This window comes from Populus euphratica, unplaced genomic scaffold (assembly GCF_000495115.2).
Source record: "Populus euphratica unplaced genomic scaffold, PopEup_1.0 scaffold101.1, whole genome shotgun sequence".
NCBI classification, from domain to species: Eukaryota; Viridiplantae; Streptophyta; class Magnoliopsida; order Malpighiales; family Salicaceae; genus Populus; species Populus euphratica.
Genome location: NW_011499894.1, coordinates 1319004 through 1336551, shown reverse-complemented (window position 1 = coordinate 1336551; position 17548 = coordinate 1319004). Strand labels below are relative to the sequence as shown.

The following is a 17548-nucleotide window of genomic DNA, read 5'->3' as shown; positions in this document are numbered from 1 at the left end:
AAAATAAATATATTTAATAAAACAATTTTAAAAATAAATTAATATATTTTTAAAACCTACAAGGAAACATGCAAGATAATAACCAAATACTACCTTAATATACTAAAAATCGAAATAATAGCAGTAAAAAGCTAGAAATAGTACAGTGCTAGTTTTCCCGCCTGATATAATGACATGCTCCGTCATTTAAGAAGAAGGAAACGAACAAACAATATGATGGCAATGACTAAAAGGAATTTCCATGCAGTGAAGATAATTTTCTGAAAAACCCGTTGCACACAACCATACTTATTCCAAACAACAAATTTTCATTCCTGAATATTGACTCGAGTACAAGTTCAATACATGTACACCCTTTTTTTCTTAACAAATAAAAAGATTTAAAAAAAAAAGTCAAATAATCACAGATGAGATACATTGTGACCAAATAAAAGAATTTGTGCTGCCAACTGCCAGAGACTACAATCTGGTATCAATAAAAGAGGCAAAAGTAGATTAAAAGTGAAAAAACACGGGCAAAACTCACTCTTCAGGCATAATCACAACCAATCACGATACTAATCACAGCTACATTCCATCAAGAAGTAAATAGTGAAATGCTAGACTTCACAAGCCAGGCACGGTTCACCAATGAAAGCACGGTTTTTCAACAGAGCAGTCAAGACCATGATGATTTGAGGAAATTTGAGTTAGAGCACAAAAGGGTAGAGAAATAATTCCCTTCAATGGACTTGATCTCTAGAATAAATCAAATTTCTTCTTCTGCATGTCCTGCTTCCATTTTGGCATTTTATAAAATGCTTCTTTTGTCACCCCAAAAATAGTTTGGAACTCCTCATCTGATAGATATGCCTGAAAAATCAAAGACAAAAATAAACGCTGAATACCAATCCAGAAAACAAACTCAAGTAAACAACATCGAGAATAGGACCAACTTCTCTGCGTTTAAAATCAATTCCTTTTACAGGATTGTCAGAGTGAGCCTTTAGTTGATCATAACAGAATGTACTTTGACCATTCCCATCATCACTCTCCCCATGCTCTGTATCTTGCTTTCTTTCTGAATCCTCTCCTCCATTGCTTTCAGATACAGATGCAGTTTCTTCCATTTCCTTGACTTCCGCAACTCCTTCAGAACCCTCTGCTTCAAATAACGTTTCACTTTTCACTTCAGCTAAAAGTGTTGAAACTTAAAATGTCTTAGATTGTTCATCTCATATACACATATGAGATCAAATTAAATTGAAGGATCTCAGCAGAAAAATATACTCTTGCAGAATAAGATACAGACATTTTTAAAAGCAACTGTTATTTCTTCATATTTAAGATGCAATCATCAGAAACATGCAAAAAGACATTTTCTTACCAGGAAGGTTAGTTTCTGAGGGAGGACTACGAGAAGGAGAGGTTTCAGGTGTTTGCTTCTTTTCAGCAGTGAGAACTGATGAAAGAGCAGCAACAGCTGCTCTTCTCTGTGATCCCTGACCGGCTCCAGATGGCCTCGGAGCAGTAGTTTTCGATCCCGGTGATGAATTGAATGCAGAGGATAAGGCAGCTAAAGCAGAAGCTCTCTGTGTTGTTCCTCCTTGATTTGACCCGTTGGACCTATCCTGCTCCTCACATCACATGCACCTCATTAGGCCGGAAGTTGATTCATTGGATGAATTCATAACACATATACACATGATAAACCATCATTATTGGGTACAAGGGCTTTTATGATACAAACATGCTTTGAAGAAATTGCAAGAAAAACATGTAAACAAACAGAAGTCAAACAAGCAGAAGATAATGTCAGAACAAGACATCCAAATGCAAATTCTGAGGGAAAACAAACAAAAATGATCGGCAACATATGCTTCTAAACCCACAAAAGTTGCATAGACAATGCTTTGTGCCCAACAAATTTCCATCAACTCCATTCAAAGAGAACCAAATGACTTGGAATTATGGAAATTTTTTTTTTTTTTTTTGGGGGGGGGGCGCTCCAAAATAGTCAATTACATAGATTTTATAAACTGTAAAATGCAGCCTCCATGGTCCTATTAAGAACGTGATGGACAAAAGGGCCATACTCTTCCTTACAATTGGTTTGGCAGGGAGGTTTGTTCAGAAAATATGAGAATTGTTTATTACAGGGAAAAAAGAAGCAACACACTAAATAAAGAAATACACATACATACAGGCCTGCAAACAGAGATAGAAATTGCACAAATAAAAAGAGACCACAAATTAGTGAAGATGGGTGATACTAATACAGACAAGCAACATGCAGCTAACACTGAGAGAAAGAAAGCAGACAGCTAAGAGAGTCAGAAAAAATATGAAAGGCAATTTATCAAACTCTTGTTGTATGAAAAACTTATTTACCAGATGTGATGACTTCCCAGATGAAGGGTTGAAAGCAGAAGATAAGGCAGCTAAAGCTGAAGCCCTTTGGGTTGGTCCTCCTTGATTTCCGTTGGACCTTTCCTGCAAAAAAATACACATTGTTATCAAAAATCAACACCACATGTAAGATACAACTTCATTTGCACATACAGGGAGAACAAGAAAAGCGAGTAAATGACAACTTGGAATGCAAATCCTATTCTTGACTGACAGTATCCTATAACCAGATAATTGCTTTCAGTAAAAGATGTTTGCCTCGTAATTGGGGGTCGGGAATATGGGAAAAAAGGATGCGCGTCAGTTAAAATAGAGAGAACAAGAACAAGAAGAATGGAAACAAAACAAAAAAAAAAGTGCAAAGGACATAATGTCAACATAATTTGTGGGATTGATGAGAAGAAATGTGGCCAGAAGAAGCTACTTACATTATGGAGAAAGAGCATGGAGAACAAGATTACATAAAAGTCTGATCATAGTATTGTGGTAAAAGATAAAGACATCTCATAATAAAAGACAATATATTAGTTTACATAAGAAGCATTCGAACAAAATTAGGTGCATAATTATCTGTCCAACACCAAGTTATGCACCAGCATTAAGCAACATATTTACCTCCACAACATGATGTCCTAGCCCAAAAAGTAGTGCGGCCTTCTTTTGGAATGAGTTTCCTTGAACCTGTAATGCAAGGATGAAGTTCTTAAACATACATTCAAATGATAAGGTATTGAACATGCCATATATGTAAACAATGAGAGTTTTCAATGAAGTATTAACCTTTAGAGGGACCAAACAACGTGTGCTTTTATCTTTATTTCCTTTCCTTTTCTTATTTTTTTTCCCATTTCACAAATGAATCATCCAGATGCCGAGCTCCAAAGTCCCAGCGGGGCTAAAGTCTTTTTGTCTTGGTTCTATTTCTTTCTAACAAAATGTTCTTGTCTTGGAGAGAGAACAGAAAGTTAAAAAATTGCCAATGGGTCAATATTACAGTTTTCCTTTCACCTGTATTGTATCTGTAAATTCACATGCTGCTACAGTTTTCTAGATTCTATGCACTAACCAGTATCTATTTCTAAAATCTATCAATAAATGCTTCTCGTCCTGTTCCCATTGGTATGTTTAAAAGACTTGTGATTCTATCCTTGTCTAGGAGATTAACTTCCCACAAGCTTCTTCCTGATGCCTCAAGTTCTCACTTTCTCCACCCACACTCGTTCAGTTTTGTGTGTTTTTTATGAGACTTGCCAAGCTTGAATAAGTTAGTGTTAAGCTTTGGAGATAACTATATAGGCAATCAATGATCAGCTTGTACATAACAACTCAATTATTTCAACCAAGCTTCAGTCCACACTAGTTGGGATTGACTGCTAGGATCTGCTTCACCCTTAGTTAACTTCCAAGCTCAGCCTTCTGTGTGTAATTCAAACTACATTATCTATTATTTCCCACCCAATCACAAGACTTCTGGGAATTTGTCCGCATGGTACGCCCAACACCAATCTCAACTCTATAAATTTTCCACTCATGACATTCTGAATTTTCTTATTCCCAATAACAATTTCTCAATAGTGAGACAATAAATTAATATAACTTGAGAGAAGATAAATAATGCTGATGCAGTACATACAGTGGCTTTTGTGAGATCCCATGAAAAGTATGTTGTGAAGAATGATGGTTCATTTCCTTCAGTAACTTTATACAGTGGTACATTTGGAGACAAACCATCCAGAGACACAGCCATCTCGATGTATTTCTGCAAGGAAAATATACTGTAAATAACATTGACAGGAAAAATCTGACAAAAGTGGAACAGGTTAAGCACTACCTGGCCGATGTCAAAAACATTTTGCTTTTCTTTGGGGTCTACATATTGGCCAACCCAAACAAACACTTCTGCGTGAGTGTCAAGTATCAAGATATCCTCAGTCAACAAATCATCTTGAGAGAAGTTGTAAACTTCCTCGACCTGCTCAATTGAACATGAGAAGCCTCTAAGAAGCTGCATAGAAAGAATTTTGTACTGCACTTAAAGTCTAGAACTCACCTGAAATTTCCCTGGCAGTCCACATAGCAGTGAAAATGATCATAAAAAAGCTCAGTTAGAAAGTTATCTCAACTACTTCAAAATCTCAGATGCCAGCTTCAATCTGATTTATCTCAAAGAAAATTAAATGGAACTTACAGGGTATCAGCCAAGATTCAGAATTAGAAAATGTCACCTTTATTAAAGGAGAATGTGAACAAGTGAGGATCTCTGACAGTTTCTGGAGAAAACTTTTTGCTGGTGTAACTTTGTTTGCCTCCAAGGGCAGACCAAAAGGCTGAGCTTTCAGCTCCTTCTTTAGCATGTTTCAAAGCAACTCCTGGCTGAAATAGTAAGGCAAATGATAGTAAGAAGAAGTTCAAATAAAAGACAAATATGGCAGAAGAGGATTTTAACCAAATTTGTAGTCAAGACTTCAAGCCATTGACATTCTTCCTAAAATGACAGCATATTTCAACAAAACCAAAAATCTACAATTACAGAAAGGATAACACCTTCAAAAATTCAGCAATTTTTGCGGCTAACTGCTGCTGCTCAAAGGTGCTTTGATTCCCATGCCAGGTGAAAATTGATGAGCCAGATTGCAGAAGGAAGCACTCAGCAGAGTTCAATGACGTTGCCACCTGAAATAGAGTAATGCATTGGGGTATATGAAACTGTTAGTTCTACTCCTTTTCTTTTACCAACGATGGATGCAATTAGATAATAAGATTATATTCAAAATGCTTTTGAAGAAACTTGAAAAAAGTTCTTTCCTTTTCATGTTTTAAAGAAAAACTAGATAAACTTTGAATTGTTTAGAAGTGAGAAAGGTCATCGTTTCTAAGACTGTAACAGACTTTGTTGACCATAATGAATAGAAGAATTAGTATCCAAATTACAAACATACTGAAAACAACTTTCCATCATGTTATATTTTATTGCATCATGTTTCTAAAACTGTGACAGACTATGTTGACCATAGTGAATAGAAGAATTATGATCTCCAAATTACTAACAAACCAAATATAACATTGAATACACCTGTGAATACAAGAAGCATGATGCAATATAATATCTTCATAGTAGACTTCACTATTTAAAAAAAAAAATCAGCAGAAAAGAACACTCAATGATCAAACCACATACCGCATCCACTTGCACTGCCTTATCATTATGAACTGAAGTTCCCGATATCCGAAAGAGTGCAACAGAATCTGCTGTGTAAGTTTCATCCGACAATCCTTTGTCTGCTATGCTTTTCTTGTAACCAGAGCTCAGACCACCCTGAAAAGGAGTTGAATCAAAGTAAATTTTTTACAGCTGACCAAACAAAAAAATTCAACATGGCAATTATAATTGAGATTGTAACAGTAGAATGTGGCATTAAGCTGTGTACCTTGAGGATCACTATAGGCTGAAAAAGTGCAACGAATTGTGGAGGTTCCTTACCTTGAAAAATACGACCCTGCAAGAAGCAGCTATTAAATACAAATCATGGGAGCAATATCCACAATTTAACTTCAGATTATATCGTACCTGTACAGGCCTGCCCTTTAATGAGTTGGACATTGTATTAGCCAGCCGAGCAGCCATCTTCTGGTCCTCCTGGATTGGATGACCATGAAACTCAATATTAAACAATGAAAAGGAGACCACTGATATAAGGCAATATAAAATATTAAACCAACGATAAGATAAATTGAAGGGCATTTTTCTTCTGTTGCAGCATCATGACTTGGCAGGGTGACATCAGCAACTAACCTTTTAGACTAAAGAACCAGCACATATATTACAGAGTCAGTGGTCCAAGTGTCTTAATCCTAATTTGGGAAGATAACACAAATTATAGTCACGCGCTAATAATAAGGATAGTGTTTATTTGGAAATCTTTTCACACAGAAAACTGCGAGGTGCTGATGAAAACAACAGTAACAGCAACAAGACAGATGAAAAATTTCATATGCCAAAAATACTACTAAAGGAAATGTGCCTAATTCATTGAGCAATGCAGTCTACTCTGCATCAAATGGACAGATTCAATGAGGCTAATATGCCAGATTAAGTGAACAAACATCAACAACTATGTCACCTCGTCTCACCTAGATATTAAGCAGGTGAGGAAAAGGAATGCCAAAAGCAATGTGGACCCAGGCAGCAAACACAGAAAATAGATCTCTGCCAAACTCATTTCTATCCAGCTACCTTAGTTTAGGTGATTCAGAAAAGATTTGAAGGAGGTAGTGAACATACAAAAGTCAAATTGCAGTACCAAAAACTAGTGGTTATTTACACATCATGCCAAAGCCAGAACTTTTACAGTCACGTTCAAACTTCAAAGGCATAAGAAAACTGTATCTGTTTCACATTAATACCAGAACAATGCATGCACTATGCCAAAGAAGTGGACAAATGTACAATTTATCTGTTTTTACATACATAAGAACCCTCTACAGCTGTTTACACTATTTTCTTGGAGACATAACCATTATTGACTGTACTTTTTTCACATGAAAAAACCCAACTTTAAATAATATAAATTACCTCTGAGCTATCATTTCCAAACCAACAGCAGAGAAGATAGTCTTCTTTCCTATCACCGGAGTGATATGTATAGAGAATGATGTAGCAATCTCCACTATAAAATTTACCAACATCCTCCTTTGGCAATGGAGTCTTAGAACTTCCATTAATGCACCATACCTGCAACCACACAGAATTCAATACTCCAAGAGATACTGATTTTAACAAGCCTAAGATTCCAAAATTCCCAAAATACAATAAAAGAAGCCAATCTAAACCTCCATCTTTCCACCTCCTTCAAGCAAAGGTGGTACTTCCTCGTTTACAGGAGCAGTTTTTGTCATACCCTTGAGACCAACACCTTGTTGCTTCAGCAAAGCTACCATTGCAAGACACACCAAATTTAATAATGTTACACAAAAATATGTTGCTTAATTTAACTCTCAGAATGTGATCATTACCTGCAACTTTCCCTCTTCCCTCTTCAGCACCAGGAGCTGCAGATCCAGCAGGCCAAGAATCAAAGTTTGACTTGAATGAACGTGTCTCATAACCTTGAATCAGCCGGGTTAATCGAGTAGTTTTTGACCTATTTTGGCTTGCAACAAATTCCTGAAAAATAGTTTGAAAAATGAAATCCCATATTTTTGCATAGACAAGAAATGCGAAGGCTTGGAGGTGGGATTTCATATTCTTGTTTAAACAAACAAATGCATGCATGTCTCTACCTCAGCAGCCTGACTGGCAGCTTTTCTCTCCTCCACTTGTGTTACACGACCAACCCAAACAAATATCTCAGCACCACAGTCAAGGAGATAACATTTATTGTTTTCTAACGATCCTTTGGACAGCTCGCCTTCTACAATCTTCACCTCACCATCAGTAATACTGTGTGAAGCAACGATTACAAAGTACCGTTTAGTATCTTACGAGGATAAAAGAGAGATCATGAAACATTACAAGCAGGTAAAAAATGCCCATGTTTCTTACAAAATAAAGGAAATCAAACTCTGAGGACAATCAAATGTAAGATAGAAGGTTAAACTGAATTTTGATGAGATGTTGACAGCATGGAAAATTAATAGTAACCAGATGAGTCTTACCTTTACAGAAAAATTCTACACACAAGAAAAACACAGCAATTTTACTAAAATTATTTATTTCTATAAAATTTTACCAATACCATCAAGAGCCAGGTAATACATGAAATCACAATAAGAGATGCTTACAAGGAGCTAGATTACAATGATGAAAAATTGATTGCATGAGAGCAGCATGTCTCCATTCTTCAACAATAATGGCGCACAATAACATTAGAATATGCAACACATAATGGTATATCAACTAATAGGTCGCAGATTACACAAATCCCAGACTATTGATAGCATACTAAACATTGATTGGATGCCAACAAGAACATGCCAATAACTGTCATGCTGATGACAAGGAGTGTGTGTAAAGGAGTTAACCCTGTATATTTTAAGCTGATACGCAGAATCAAAAAGTGTAATGTTTCAGCATCCTTAATAACCAGTTCTGTAGTTCTGAAATGAGGAGGGCAACAAAAACATGACAGCTTAAAGTAATAATTATGTTCTTCATAACCTGATGAAGAGCAGAAGTAAACATTTCCATGTATTGGCAATAAAATGTAAAGAGCAGGAAAAGCCCTTTATTAATTTTCAAGCTTTCAAATTCTACCAGGATGCACAAACAAAATCATATAAGATCATAATACCTATAAAGTTTGGCTGGAGTTGTATCTGGGATAATGTCATCTTCGTTGGCAACCTTTTTTCCAATTGGAGCAAAACCACCAAACAGGACCCAGAATTCACCAGAGTCTGACTCGGTGTCTAATTTCCCATCATCTAGATCATAAAAGCAATCATGTTGAGATAAGTAGTAGGAAAACAATAATAATAATGGATTTGCAGAAAACAAATAAAAGATGGCTGGATAAAGCATGCCTGTTGAAAAGTATAGGAAGTTGAAAGGAGGAACGCAACATGAAATTCTAACACAGGTGACTTACCAATAATTGCAACATCGCATGTTCCTTCATGATACTTTTCTTTCAAAAACTGAATCACTTCCAAAGCCTTGCCTCTTTCCTGGATATTAGAGTTTGCGCCATTGAATTGATAGATTTTTTTCTCAGTATCCAAGATAAAAACATCATCATGATTTAATGATGACCGGGCGAAAGGAACCTGTGCAAGCAAAATTCATAATCATGTGCTTGACTCATGGTGGATTCACATTTGACGAGATTTTATTGTGTATTTGTGAAGTTGATTTTACGAGATCTGATATGGTGATACCTGCTTCAATCTGACAACACGTTTCCCTCTACATACATACAATCGTATTTCAAATGCTTCCTCCTCGGCTTTTTTAAACCCAGTTGCAACACCTCCCTCTAACGGTATAATACAAGGTTTGAAGTATGACAAAAATTTGTCAGATTCATGTCCTTGAAGTTCCCTGTGCTGCACTGCACGTCCTCCAAGAACTGCATCTAGTTCGACAGTTTTGATAGCTGCTGTTCCAGCTTCATCCTGTGATATGTTTCAGTTATGTGAGAAAATAAATTCAATTCTTAAATTGAATGTGAAGACAACAAATAACAGAACAAGGTCCTTAAAGAGGAAGTTTGGAAAGCCAAAAACACACCTGACTAGTATCTTTTCCAATCCAGAAGTGGATATCGTACAGATAAGCACCGCCCTTGCCGGGGGTTGTCTACAAAGAAAAGGAGGCATGCAAGCAAAAGATGAAGAAAAGAAACAAAAGGAAGTCCCTCCTTAGCAAAATAAAATACATAATAACCTAAATAGGTTAACATACTATCTTCAAGAAAGATATCTACAAGACACCATCTATTAATGCAGACATTTTAGCTTAGAAGCTAATAAATAGATAGATAAGGGAACTATTAATCCCAATACTTCAACATGCTCTACACCAACAACGAGTTCATCATTCATTCTAGGACAAATTAAAGCAAACACAGGAAACAGACAATAGAATATAAAAAGCGTGTGTGTGTGTGTGAGAGAGAGAGAGAGGGAGAATGTTAATACCTGCAAAACAATGTAAGAATCCCCCATGTAGAATTTTCCATGATCAGATTTTGGCAGTGGAACTGGCTGAAAATTCTCGATTCGCCAAATTTCAGTCCCTCTATAAAATGTTTAAGTATAACAGGTGATCTTTAACGAATTTCACAGAGAAAAGTCCCACGCATACAACTCTATCCAATAAAACAGAACTTATGGCACATGCATAATAAAACACAATTCACGTATGAAGTTGCTTGTCAATTAAGGATACGGTCTCTGGCCCACTCCCTGAAATGCAGGATCCAGAGCTTTTGCAGAGCTAGACATTGCCTAAAATACTCCTTATGATTGCTTTTTAAGCAAAAAGAGAGTGTATGATGTTTGAAACCCAGCTATTTGCTATCCGAAAATTGCACAAGAGCCTTCTGCAAGATTGAAAGATCAGTAATTTGGGCAATTTACATATGTTGCAAGTTTTTGGACCACTCACAAAAGAAGAAGGTAATTTTACTGCAATATCCAGAACATACCAATCAGGAAAATTACATACCTATCAAATTTCATGGTCAATAACTAATAACTGCCTAGACACAGAAACGTTTTTCTACTAGCTGGACTCTAATGATAAGAATTCCCACTGAATACTTTCACAAGATCCTAAACTTATCCCATGCCATCTGGAAAGGATATAGTTAATCGTTTATCATCTAATTTATTTATTTTTTAGCCACCATAATGGAGTTAGCATTAATTGATTAGCCACTTCAGGGACTCCATTCAAGGAAGTAGGCTGAAATGTTGTTGGAAATAAGGCAATAACAGAGTGGTAATCACCAATAATTCTATGGTTTCCTGTAATTTTTAAAACACAAATCCAGTCTTAGTAATATAAATATGCATCAAAACTGGATATCTAAAGGTATAATACCATGCAATATGCAATCAAAATGTCATATTTATTATATCAGACATGAGGTAACAAAAGTACATTTATAGGGAGAATCCTCGAGAAATATGAAATCACATGGCATGTTTCAAAGAACTAAACATCTAATTGAATATTTGTTCACTGAGAGGTACTTATTACTCTTTTGTTGATATATTGAACTTTTTTTTTTTTTTTGTTCATTGATCAAGCAAGCAATCCTATTTTCTAAAATAGACAAAAACTCATGCTAAAGTCTGTGCACCTTCACGTATGATGGAATTCTTTTTATGTACCAATCGAAAGCTGCCAGTATAACACTCAACAGGTATTCTGTTCTTTTTTACTTTTTTTTTTCTTTTTTTCTTTTTTTTTTGGGGGGGGTATCCTACATGTTTCCAGAAGTAAGGCATCGATGACAATCAAAAAGCTAAAATAGTTTATGTACTGATAGATATCATAAGGATACAGTTCTCCAAAAGCATCTAACTATAGTTTATCTGTACTGCTGGATATCTTGTTAGCACTTCTGATGTTAATTCTTTAGTTTAAAGCTCCAACCTTTTGTCTTAGACGGGATCACACTAATCTTCTTCCCTTTGCTTTAGCATCTAGCTTGCATAGCAAGGCTCAGAATTCATCTAATTCAATCCGCAAATTTGGAAGTTTTTCTATTAACATAATGCCCTTTGCAATAGACCCAGGAACCATTAGATTTCCCCTCTTCATATTTCCCCAGAACCACCAACTTCTACTCTCCACTTCAGGTTGTTTGTTTTGCTCGCTAAGTTTCCAGTACATATTATCCATTATCCACTAATGTACGAAGACAAACTATTTTCAAATACTGGGTAATTGGCAATAACTCTCATCTTGTTGACAGGTCCTGCATGTGCAAGATCCCCACATGCCTTGGCTTAAAGCATAAAACCTATCATTCATGTAGCATGAAAATGTCTGTATGAGGAATTACATGAATAGAAGCTCCATAGTATAATCCTTGTAAATCCTTAGATTCCCTTTCCCACTACCCATCGCAAACAATAGTCATCTACCCACTTTAAATCCTACCAGAAAAGGTATGAGAAGCCGTGTGGCTATTATCCTAGCATCATGTTTAATTGACAGTCTCAGACCGAAAATTGTAATGCTCCTTCTAAGGAGTCTGCATAGTTCCCAATCTTGTCAATAGTCACAACTCATTAACTCTGAGAAGTTATAAATAAAATCAAAGTTCCTGGCCAGGCATCATGCCCAGAACATGAAGCTGCTACATCTGTCCAAGGACCATGAGCATCAATTCAACTTGGCGGCAGCCTCAAGTTTTATCCCCAAGCATTCTCAACTTAAAAGTTTAAAAAAGACAGCACAATTGCTGGGGGATCCTCTATCACCCTTATGGTAAGAAAAATAATCATATCTCTTATATGCCTTTCATCTGCTTTCAGATATTTCAGCAACCGACTGATTCTTTAAACTAGACATAGAGCGTTCCCATACTATCCACTGAAAATCTACCATGTTTCCGAGATGCCTATGTTCTTAAGCAACTGCGATATTCATATGGAATCACGAAAATACTATATGAAGATCCTTGATCAGCAACCATCTCCAAAAGCTGACACCCCCCGAAAGCACTCTCGGCAAATCATTCCACCTTTCAAAAAGCTCTCCCCGTCCAAAAAAAGATAGCTAAAATCCTGCAGTCTGAATCATCATGTACTAATCCATATGTCATTTGTGAACAATGACTGTTGTGTACAAGGTGCAAACCTTATCAATCAATGATCTAGTCATTTTCTATCACAAGCAAACATCATCTGATTAAAAACCCTGGATTTTTCTCGATCAACCCTCGATGATGCATTGACAAATATATTTAATTAAGATCATAATACTCTCAAGCTAATCAAACCACCTCTAACACATAGAACCACGTTGGTCATCAATTATCAAACACCAAATAAATCAACATCAAATCAATACAGTAAGTAAACAAAATTCAAAGATGATGAAACAAAAAAACCAAAAGTACAACAAACAGACAAAACAAGAAAAAATACAATTTACACTCAGATCAAAGGTCAGATCATCAAGAGAAACCAAACCCACCAATATTTTGACAAGATCACGAAAACCCAGATCAGAAAACACGAAATAAAATGCGAAATCAAAAAGGATCTATCAGGATTCTATATATTTAAAAATAAAATAAAAAAGACAGAGTCAGAGTCTAGCTCTCTGTCAAAGAATATACAGGCGTACCCGGAAATTTCTGAGTCAAAAAAGATGATTGTGCGTTCTGTGGAGACGCAGAGAGAGAGAGAGAGAGACTGAGCTAAAATGAGGATAGAAGAGCTGGCAATAAAGAGAGATGAGAGTGGGAAAAAGGAGAAATGAAAAGGAAAAGAGAAGTGAATTATTGCTTTGTGTGGGGGTTTGATTTCTTTCTCTCTGTCTGTCTTACAACTTTATTACTATTTTTTTCTTTTTTTCTTTTTCCGAGATTTCTAAATCTCTTCACAGAGAAACTCAAAGAAGGAAAGAAATGATGAATTCGTGAATTATGAATGGATTGTTTAGTTGCAGATGAGAGAGAGAGAGATGGCTGTGGAGATACAGAGAAGGGGAGAGAGAGAAAGAGAGTCTGTTAGGATTTAAAAGGCTAAAAAGTGACCCGCTGGTGACGACGGCACAGGCCTTGTTGGCTTTCTTTCTGTTTTCCTGATTGCTTAGATGGATATTTTCTTACTCGATACTGTTTTAGAATTTTCTTTTTCTTTTTCGTTTTTTACCTTGTCAGCCAAACAAAGCCTTCTTTATGGATTTATTTTTAAATCCATATTATAGGATCGTTGGTGGTGTGTTTTTTTAATTAAAAAATAATAATGAATATCTTAAAAATATTTCCTGATTCTTTTGTAAAAAAACAACTATTTTATTTTTTATTAGAAAATAATTTTATTTTTATCTTGCCCCGTGGTTAATATGATTTTTTATTTTTGGTCCCTGTGGTGTTTTAGAGTCTAACGTTACCAGGAGCTCAATTTTTACGCTACAACTTTACCGGTTACAAGCTGTAATTGTTGATTGGACAGTGAAAAGCAGCTGCTAAATTCTGTTACAATCTATTCTATGCCTTTTATTTTCAGTTACTACATTACACATTTTCCAATTTTATTCTGTTTCATTTTAAGATTATCTCGAACTGTTTCCAACGTATTTCACTAAAATTTTAAAAACAATTATTATTATTATTAACACAAAGTTTGAAGAATTATTTTTTATTTATTTAAGAATATAGATTTTTTTTTCCCTTCCGGATATTAAGTTCTCATGTTTTTTATTAACGGTAGGGGATTTTAAAATTACTAGTGTTATTAATTATTTTTTTATTAATAGAATATAAATATATATTTTGATTAATTTTATAAATTTTAAAATTAAAAATTATATTGAATAACTATAATATTAACCACAAGAGGGTGATTAATTATAATTATTGCTTGTATGGGAAATCGTTGTCACTTAGCATCAACGTGCCTTGTATATGCTAGCCTGTAATTCAATCCCCAAATAAATCTTAAGACGATACTGAGATTAGTCTTCGAAGGCCATCATCATCTTCGCATTGGCAGATAAGCTTTAAAAAAAAAAATAGTTCGATGAGGAGATTTTGACAGGAAATAAAATAATTAATTGGACTGCGAAAATAGTATGAATCTAAAAATAGCATGCTAAGAAGATAATGCAAATTAAAATGATTGAGATCATTATCATTAAATTAGTTTTACTCATTAAATGAGTTCAAAATACTATTTGAAGCTTTACACATTTGTATTTGTATATGATTAAAATTAACAATCTCATTAAGCTATTCCCAAAAACATTTCTTTTTTGTTTTGAATTTTTTGTTGATGGTGTTAAAAAAAATATAAAAATATAAAAAATAAGGTGATCAAATCCTTGCCTTTGAGGTCCAACTTCACCCTTTCATTTCTCAATCTCGTCTTGTACTTCTTAGCCCAACATGACCCTCTCATCTTCAACTGAACCCTCTCCCTTCCCTGCAATTTTCACTATTTCTCCTCAATAACAATGTTTCTTATATTATTCTATTTCTCCGCCATAACAATGTTTCTTATATTATTCTAAATGAATTTTTTTTATTAATAAATATATTAGAGAATAATATAAATTATATTTTAAAATTTCATCTAATAATTTAAATTATTAAGTTGAGATAGTTTTTTAACATGATATCAAAACTCTAATAATCAAGCGATCACAAGTTCGAATCTCACTTTCTTTATTTATTTGATAAAAATTAAGCATAAGATAATATAGGTCTATGTAAATTTTAAGCCTAAAAAATTTTCACTTAAAAAAATATGTTAATAAATAATATAAAACATATCTTGAAATTTCACCTAACAGCTTAAACTATTAATTTAAAATAATTTTTTAAAGGTCTATTTCTAGATAATACTAATATAAATCATATCTTAAAATTTCACCTGACAGCTTAAACTATTAATTTAAAATAATTAGTTAGCTTAAACTATTAATTTAAGATAATTTTTTAAAGGGCTATTTCTAGATAATATTTTTAATTTATAATAATCATCCTTTTTGCTAATAATTATCTATCTCAAATTATCTAGACTACCATTTCCACTAAAAGTTATCTCTAATCCTAATTATACACTAACTCTGTTAACCTGACATGTTTTTTACTAATAATTTACTTTTAAGCATCAAGTTATTTTTAATAGTAAACATGACACAATAACTAATGAATTAATTTTATAAAAATCATATATTTTTTATTTTTAATATGTAATCTCATGTAACCTAAGGCGTTTATAAATATAGATGTCATCAAATAAAAAAGATAAACAAATTTACTTGATCCTATTACTCTCATATTTCATATATAACATTGTTCTCCTTACCTTGTATTTTATTTTAACATAAATATTTTATCCATTTTATATTTATTACCTTAAGTATTAAAGGTTACTCTATTTTGGCATGAGAATTTTTTTTTTGCATGTCAACACAACTCCAAGGTATGTGAGCATATCATATTAGGGTCTAGTTCTATGGCTAAACACAGATCAATAGAAATTGTAACATTAGAAGAGCCAACGTATATAGTTTTTTTTTATGCTCATTTTGTAAAATCACTAAAAGATTAACAAGTTCAGGAGTTTTGAATGTGTGAAAATCTCAGGGGAGGACCACCCTTCGCCACCCCTGGATTGATCCTCGTGGCCAGAGTCTATACTATATAATAAAAATAATAGATTTTTCGCATGAAGTTTATAATTCTAGTATATGGAGTTCACTTAAACTGGGTTAAAAAGATAATATATTTGATATCTCGTTACCCGCTAATCGATTTTGGGAATAGACTATCTGATTATCATAAAGAATAACTTGTTTGTGACTATCTTCTCATGAAAAATTGATAATAAACTCATGTGGTTCCTATCTATTAATTTATAATTCTTGTACGATTGAGTATTATTTAAAAAAAACTATGTCGTGATTTTACTGCTGAGTATGCACTATATATATAATTAAAGTTTTTTTTTAAATAATTTGATGCTAAAACATTTGTATACAATTCAGCTCTTATAAGCTCAAATTAATAGTCAATCACTTTTTTTTTTTAAAGAGATCGAGACACAAAGGATCCAAGTTAAAAACATGGAAAAATAAAAAGCAACTTTAAATTTCATCCAAAAAATTAGTTTAGCCCCTATTTTTTTTAATTAATAGGTGATTGGTTATTTTAGTCATTAAAAATTCAGATTTAATATTAAATTATATTTTTATTTTTATTTTCATGAGAGCCCCTATTTTTTTTAATTAATAGGTGATTGGTTATTTTAGTCATTAGAAATTCAGATTTAATATTAAATTATATTTTTATTTTTATTTTCATGAGAAAAAAAAGAGATATTCATAAAGATCCACCATAAAAATAAAAAATCATCATTGATACCTCTTACAGCCACCAAAATAATTAAAAGTAATATTAATGCTATTCAATAAAAATATCATATGATGATTGCTTTTAGTTTTATTATTATCAAAAAAAATTAAATAAAATAATAAGTTATTTGTTTTTTAAAATAAAAAAATTTACAAGCCTAGATGCAAGAGTCTAGGCTTGAAAGCTCACGTGTTTGGATTTTTTCTTTCACAAACATAGAGCATTAGATCATGGGCCATGTTGCTGGGTTTTTTTTATTTTTGTGTTTTTTTTATTTTTTAGATTAGTTATATATTTATGAAAAAAAATACTGAACTCGGTTGATTTAATGACCCAAATCACAAGTTTATAAGTTAAGTCATAACATCCGGTTTATTATTTTTATTTTTTTAATGCATTTTTGTCCCTCAATGTTTTTTAATATAATTTCACGCTTTTTTTATAGATGATTTTTGTTATTTAACTTAAAACCAAAAAATATGATTTGACTATTTGTTGTTAATAATTTATTTTTGCTATCTCAATACCATGTGCTTGTCAATAATCTATAAAATAAATTCTCATGTTTTTTATTATCATGTAAATTTATTAAATAAAAAGTAATTTATAAAATA

General features: G+C 33.5%; 1 protein-coding gene across 2 annotated transcripts; it reads right to left on the bottom strand.

The window, feature by feature from the left end:
* Positions 1–288: 288 nt before the first annotated feature.
* LOC105131856 (villin-3-like) lies at positions 289–13610 on the bottom strand. Of its 2 annotated transcripts, none has more exons than XM_011035038.1 (24): positions 13196–13610; positions 10277–10430; positions 10027–10126; positions 9617–9685; positions 9265–9501; positions 8976–9153; positions 8679–8811; positions 7669–7828; positions 7402–7552; positions 7219–7319; positions 6962–7120; positions 5957–6025; positions 5817–5885; positions 5567–5704; positions 4933–5061; positions 4614–4761; positions 4439–4449; positions 4220–4360; positions 4022–4147; positions 3004–3069; positions 2371–2472; positions 1367–1610; positions 936–1174; positions 289–852 (listed from the first exon to the last, which is right to left on the bottom strand). In XM_011035038.1, exons 2-24 carry the CDS (start codon positions 10330–10332, stop codon positions 739–741), a joined length of 2940 nt encoding a protein of 979 aa, XP_011033340.1. In that variant the 5' UTR covers positions 10333–10430; positions 13196–13610; the 3' UTR covers positions 289–738. The 2 variants fall into 2 exon arrangements, with proteins under 2 accessions (XP_011033340.1, XP_011033341.1); XM_011035039.1 differs by having other exon boundaries at positions 936–1141; positions 13196–13609.
* Positions 13611–17548: the final 3938 nt, after the last annotated feature.

Bases quoted from the DNA above. Each gene is read 5' to 3' on its own strand.
- LOC105131856 (XM_011035038.1), bottom strand. From the start codon at position 10,332: ATGTCTAGCTCTGCAAAAGCTCTGGATCCTGCATTTCAGGGAGTGGGC. The intron at 10,127-10,276 runs GTATCCTTAATT...AACATTTTATAG, and splicing joins CAGGGAGTGGGCCAGAGACC to AGGGACTGAAATTTGGCGAA. The intron at 7,553-7,668 runs GTAGAGACATGC...ACTATTTTTCAG, and splicing joins CTGCCAGTCAGGCTGCTGAG to GAATTTGTTGCAAGCCAAAA.